Genomic DNA, 6,449 nt, shown 5'->3' with positions numbered 1-6,449 from the left:
AATAAATTTGAAAAATAAGATAATCATCATACACATACATAAACAATAATTTAAAATTGCTTTAAACACTTGCTTTTCAGAATAAACATTATTTGTTTATGTAAAATGATAATTATAAAATAATACAATCACTTAAAAAAACACAATTTTTGTATCTTTTTGAATTTTCCCCTCAACATTAATCAACTTTAAGCATTCTATATATCTTGAAAATAAAATACACAATTAATACTTTTATTTAATAAAATTCAATGTATACTACATCAAATTATAAGTTCCTTCTAAATTAATGTTTACTTTTTATTATATTTTATTATTTATTATTCTTTTTTTTCATTTAAAAAAATTAATTTCATACTATTAATAAAAAATAACTTTGCAAATTATTTCATAGTTTTTTAAATATAAAATTAACTACTTTCTTTAATTTTTATAATGTGTAAAATAACTAAAATACTACATAATTTGGAACATACATTATATTATTGTTAAAATATCTCAACCTTTTCTCTAAATTTGCTTTTTTCAAAACCATACAAACAGACCAATATTTTTAATTATTAAATATATTATTATTTATTATCTTCTTAATCTTTTCCCTTAAATATAATCTTAATACTAATATGTCTTTCTCCAAAGCATCTATAAATTTTGTGCACTTTATGTTTTATTTAAGTTCATATAAATATAATAATATTTTTCGTTATAGTTAATATTTTTATAATAGGAAACCAATTAAGAAGTATTTTTTAAAACTAAAATTATAGAATTCTTATTATTTATCCATAAACAAAACTTTAATTTTTGACCAAAATAAATAAAAGAAAAAAATAAATGTATTTCTCGCCGATTCTGAACCATATTCACCTTCCTCCAGCTTCAAGTACATGCTCTATTACTCTCTACTCTTCAAGATCCAAAACTCTTCTTCTTTTTCTTCTTCTTCATTCTCAACTTTCAATCTTCTTATTACTCTCTGAAATCTCAACCATTTTTATTTTTTATTTTTTATTTTTTATTATTATTATTTTTAATTTTATTTTATCCATTCCCTTTTAGCTGCGTTAGTGATTATCGCCACACTAGATCCTTAGTAGTTTTTCCCGCTGATTCTCACCTTAATTTCTCCAACATCGTCTCTAACCTAGTACTTTTGTTACTTCCGCCAATTTTGTCTTTCTTTTACCTCGTTTCTTGTTTCTCTTTCCTCACATAGCACACTTCAAGTTTTTTTTTTTATTTTAAATTTTTTTTAATTTTTTAAAGTTCTCTTTTTTTTACTCCCCGTGATCTGGGGATTCTAGTTGAAGTTCGTTGATCTGAATTTTTTTAGTTTCTAATATGCCTCCTGATCAGAGAAAAAAGGTAAAGTTACTCAAATTTCGTATATAAACTTTATCTTTAAATGTGTGTTTATTATGTAGCATTATTGGCTGTGATATCATATCCATAGGAACTTTTTTATTTTTTTATTTTTATATAGTTTATCTTTAAATGCTTCTTATGTTATGAAATAGTGGATTTTTATTAGCATATGTTTAATTTGTTGTGTTTATGCAGTCATCTGTAGATGTAGATTTCTTTACTGAATATGGTGAAGGGAGTAGATACATGATAGAGGAAGTGATTGGTAAAGGAAGTTATGGTGTTGTTTGTTCCGCGTATGATACACATACCGGAGAGAAGGTTGCGATAAAGAAAATCACTGATATATTCGAACATGTTTCTGATGCTACGCGCATTTTGCGTGAGATCAAGCTTCTTAGACTATTGCGGCATCCTGATATTGTGGATATTAAACATATCTTGTTACCTCCTTCTAGAAGGGAGTTTAAAGATATATATGTTGTTTTTGAACTTATGGAGTCGGATTTACATCAAGTTATTAAGGCGAATGATGATTTGACGCCAGAGCATTACCAGTTTTTTCTCTATCAGCTTCTTCGAGGATTGAAGTATATACACACAGGTTGTGATCTGATCTGATCTTTATATTTAGCTAGTTTATAGTTTCGAATTTGGTAATGTAGTGTTTTCGTTTTTATGGTTTTATTATTTCAAGTTGAGAACTAATTGAGTTGTTTGAGCATTGTGGCTGATTTGATTTTAAATTTTTTGTGGTTTGTAGCAAATGTTTTTCATCGTGATCTAAAGCCGAAAAACATTTTAGCAAATGCTGACTGCAAACTGAAGATTTGCGATTTCGGTCTTGCCAGAGTAGCTTTCAATGATACACCCACTGCTATATTCTGGACAGTAAGTATCTTTTTCCTTTGAATGTAGCTGTCCTTCTCAGGTCATCATCATGCTTATGCCCTTTTGTCACTCGCAGGATTATATTGCGACAAGGTGGTATAGAGCTCCTGAGTTGTGTGGATCCTTTTTCTCTAAGGTTTAATATCTGCAATCACTTGTATCTTTATTATTTTCATCGCCATCAATGAGGTTTGAATTTATGATTCTTCATATGTTACTGCCTTTAATCAATATTGCAAACTTTTTTCTTTCAGTATACGCCAGCTATAGACATATGGAGCATTGGCTGCATTTTTGCCGAACTTTTAACTGGAAAGCCTCTTTTCCCCGGGAAGAATGTTGTCCATCAATTGGACCTCATGACTGACTTCCTTGGAACACCATCTCCTGAAGCCATTGCTAGGGTATGTTCAATTGCCTATCCTTCTAGCATTGTTTTATTGTATTTTACTAGATAAAATAGAATCTTGATGGTATATTAATAGATACGAAACGAGAAAGCTCGGAGATACTTGAGCAGCATGCGTAAGAAGAAGCCGGTTCCTTTGTATCAAAAGTTTCCTAATGCAGATCCCCTTGCTCTCCGTGTGTTGGAAAGAATGTTGGCCTTTGATCCTAAGGATCGACCTACTGCTGAAGAGGTTGAATTTTTATCCATCTGCAGTTCACTTTCCACACATCATATTTGGTTTTAACATCTGTTATTATGTATTTTTGTTAGGCTCTAGCGGATCCATATTTTAAGGGCTTGGCCAAGTTTGAGAGAGAGCCTTGTGCACAGCCAGTTAGCAAAATGGAATTTGAATTTGAGAGACGCAGGGTTACAAAGGAAGACGTGCGAGAGCTTATATACAGAGAGATTCTGGAGTACCATCCAAAGATGTTAAAGGAACATCTAGAAGGAGCAGAGCCAACAGGATTCATGTATCCAAGGTATTGATCTCCGGACCTGCACTCGAACTCCTGTTTCACTTTTTTCTGTATGCATGATTTAGAATACTTGCTACAAGCTGTAAATTTGTAAACAACATTGTTAGATATTTTTCTTGATATTGTTACTAAACAATATCACTTGATAAATTTGGTCAATAATTTGGTTAAGGGAGCATTTGATTGATACTCATTAGCCATTCAAGATCTTTTGGCATTACAATTACGTTTTTTTCTCAATCCAAGATCCAACATTTGCTCTAGTTGTTCGTCTCTAGAGAGCCTCAAATATCGTAATCGTATATATATATTTTTTTGTAATATTTACTGTTTGGATGCTATTAAATATTCTTACCTAGACTAGTGAAAGTGTAAGTTTACGTAAAGTTTCATGCTTTCATGGGTGTTTGTACATTTGTAACCTAATTTTATATAGTATTTCAGTTCATCTTTTGATTATTTATCTTTCCTCTCATTTTTTCCTAACTCGTACGATAGTGCTGTGGACCACTTCAAGAAACAATTTGCATACCTTGAGGAGCATTATGGGAAAGGCGGTACTATTAGTCCACTCGACAGACAACATGCATCATTGCCCAGGTATCCTAATCTTTGTTAAAGTATCTTGTGAATGTGTCTTCTTTTATTGTGCTCATTTATCTTATCAACACGCCCATTTATCTACTCTTGAACTGCCAGCTGTGCTGATTTGAGTCTGTGAATGCAGGCAGCGTATGTTGTACTCAGACGAGTCTAGACAGAATATGGCTGAAGTTGCAGCAGATGATCTCTCCAAGTGCAGCATCAAAGAAGTTGAGAAGCCGGTTATTGATAGGACAGGTAGTGTTGCTATGAACAGGCTTCCTTTACAAGCTCCTCAAAGTATTCAAGATGTCATGACTAATCGAAGTATGTATTTTGCCACTTCTTCACCTCTCTTCTCTGCTTTCTTCCTTTCTGCTTCTCTTATGTGCACAGCAGGAATTATCTTCAAAGAATGTCGTTCTCATAGTCAAGTCGAGTCTTGTTACATTTCATTCACCATTCTTTGAACCAATAAGATTATGTCCTATGGTAATTGTGATTGATTGGCTTTTGTCAATAAGGTGTGAGTTTAGTGGTAAGAGTTTGACTTTAGAACCTCAAGGGACAAGTTCAAATCCACCGGAGATGGTCGTAAAATTGTCAACAGTGTCACTTTATTTAATATGTTTAATCCATTTTTTATCACGCTAATGAAAATAGTGCCGTTTTTTTAAATCAAATTTTTTAGTCCCTCGAGAATCACATTTGCAATTTTGGTCCCAACCAAGATTTTAAACCTCCGAAAATGATGTTTTTATGTAATTCTATGCAATGTTATGTAATTGCTGCATTAGCCACATGCTCATACATTCTATCATAATCATGCAAATATTTTGTATAAAGCTTAAATGAAATGTATCAAATTGTTCTCTTAGCATGCATAAGCAGCATGTGATAATTCTCAAATGATAACCTGCAACAAGTATTGATAGTTCTCAAATATTAACATACAAACACATATAGATGACGATGTAACAGATCTTTCACCGAGATTCGTATGTTACTATCCTGTTCTAATACATTGGTTCTGCCTTACACTTATGTATTGTCTACCATCTTTGGGTGTGAATATATTTATTGATACTTCTATTGATGTTATTTCAATTTGTTTTTTCTGATGTGGTTTCAGATGTTGCCCCGCGACCCAGAAAAGATGCGGGTTCCGTATTGCATTACAGTTGTGGGGTAGCAGGGGCTGACCAACGGAAGACGGTTAGAAATCCATCTGTTTCTGCTCAGTATGCTGCTTCAAGCCGTTCATATCCTAAAAGAAATCCAAGCTGTAAAAACGATAGAGGAGAAGATGGGATTGAAGGTTCTAATGGACTCCAGACGAAACCTCAATACATAGCAAGAAAAGTTGCTGCTGCTCCAGGTGGTGCCGGCAGTAACTGGTAGAGTTTGGATATGTTGAGTTTGTCACCGAATCTAAAATCGGCCCTCATGCCTAGCAAATGCTATTTGGATTCTTGTTCCACAACAGACCCATATCAGTTGCATAACTTTGATTGCAAATTGCTATCAAACAACGGGAAAGCCAAACGGCTAATGAAGTCTCTAACTGATGTTTTTATTAGGCGATGCAATTTGCGTCCCCGATTTGAAGTTTTTGGAAGGTTTCACAATGTCTGATTATGATTGTCTCGCCCTTTAGTTTGTTAATAACAGAGGACGAGTGGTCTTAAAAAGGCATGAAATGATGGCAGTGCAGCTATTGCTTACTAAATCTCATGTGCTATATCTGTTGACAGTTATTAGGGGTACTGTTCCCATCATTCTTGTATAATAAGTGAGCATTCAACATTTGACAAAATAGTAAAAATGTTATTCTGACAAAAATCTCTACATTCTATGCTCACTTGACTTGACATTGAAGAACAAAATTCTGAATGACTGTATCATGTCACTCCATCTGGCATATATTCCATTATTCCAAATGTTTGCTTTTAAATGACATCTAAAACGATGCAATTTGTGCTTTGTATAGAGTTTAATGGTTTACCAGGGAAGAACGCGTACATAATGTACATAGCCAGAAACAGAATGATTAGAGACACCTAAGCTTCACAAATTGAAAAGAGTCAAATGCTTGTTTAATGTTGTAACACCTGTTTGTTAATATTAAATGACAACAAGAAACTACAATTTGATTTTCATTAAATTAAGGCAACTGCTTTTAAGATTTAGATGCATTGTCAGATTTTGGAAAACTGTACGACTCTTCTGATATACTATCAGGACATGTGTAGAATATTAAAAAAAAATTCAGTTATATTTAAAGATTATACATATATGGAAAGTAAAATTTTCAATTATATATAAATATTATGATTAAATAGTTCATGTATTCTTAAATATCTCAAATTTTATTTTTAGTCTCTTGAAATATTTCTTTAGTCATTATAAAATTTTTATTCACATTTTTTGTCCTTCAAACAATTTAACGATGATTTTTATAATTTAGCGACATAATTAACGATGATTTATAACTTAGCGTCTGAATTAGCGGTATTTTAGTATTAAAAATAAAAAATATGGATGTAAAATTTTAGGAGGACCATTCGTTGAAGAAAATATTTTGAGAAACTAAAAACGAAATTTGAGATATTTAAGAGAATCGTAAACATATTACCCCTAAATATTATTCAGAGATGGAGGATAAAGATAAACCGGCAACA

General features: G+C 32.1%; 1 protein-coding gene across 1 annotated transcript; it reads left to right on the top strand.

Annotated features, from left to right (window-relative positions):
• Window positions 1–852: 852 nt before the first annotated feature.
• LOC127073396 (mitogen-activated protein kinase 15) lies at window positions 853–5,722 on the top strand. The gene is made up of 10 exons (XM_051014549.1): window positions 853–1,365; window positions 1,561–1,969; window positions 2,129–2,256; window positions 2,333–2,392; window positions 2,511–2,660; window positions 2,742–2,897; window positions 2,978–3,189; window positions 3,685–3,786; window positions 3,914–4,095; window positions 4,901–5,722. Exons 1-10 carry the CDS (start codon window positions 1,342–1,344, stop codon window positions 5,167–5,169), a joined length of 1,692 nt encoding a protein of 563 aa, XP_050870506.1. The 5' UTR covers window positions 853–1,341; the 3' UTR covers window positions 5,170–5,722.
• Window positions 5,723–6,449: the final 727 nt, after the last annotated feature.

This window comes from Lathyrus oleraceus, chromosome 4 (assembly GCF_024323335.1).
Source record: "Lathyrus oleraceus cultivar Zhongwan6 chromosome 4, CAAS_Psat_ZW6_1.0, whole genome shotgun sequence".
In the NCBI taxonomy this organism is placed as follows: Eukaryota; Viridiplantae; Streptophyta; class Magnoliopsida; order Fabales; family Fabaceae; genus Lathyrus; species Lathyrus oleraceus.
This window is presented reverse-complemented; position numbering and strand designations above follow the sequence as displayed.

Coding starts and splice junctions, on each gene's coding strand:
- LOC127073396 (XM_051014549.1), top strand. CDS start 1,342: ATGCCTCCTGATCAGAGAAAAAAG. Junction 2,257..2,332: donor CCACTGCTATATTCTGGACA/GTAAGTATCTTT, acceptor TGTCACTCGCAG/GATTATATTGCGACAAGGTG. Junction 2,661..2,741: donor CTCCTGAAGCCATTGCTAGG/GTATGTTCAATT, acceptor GTATATTAATAG/ATACGAAACGAGAAAGCTCG.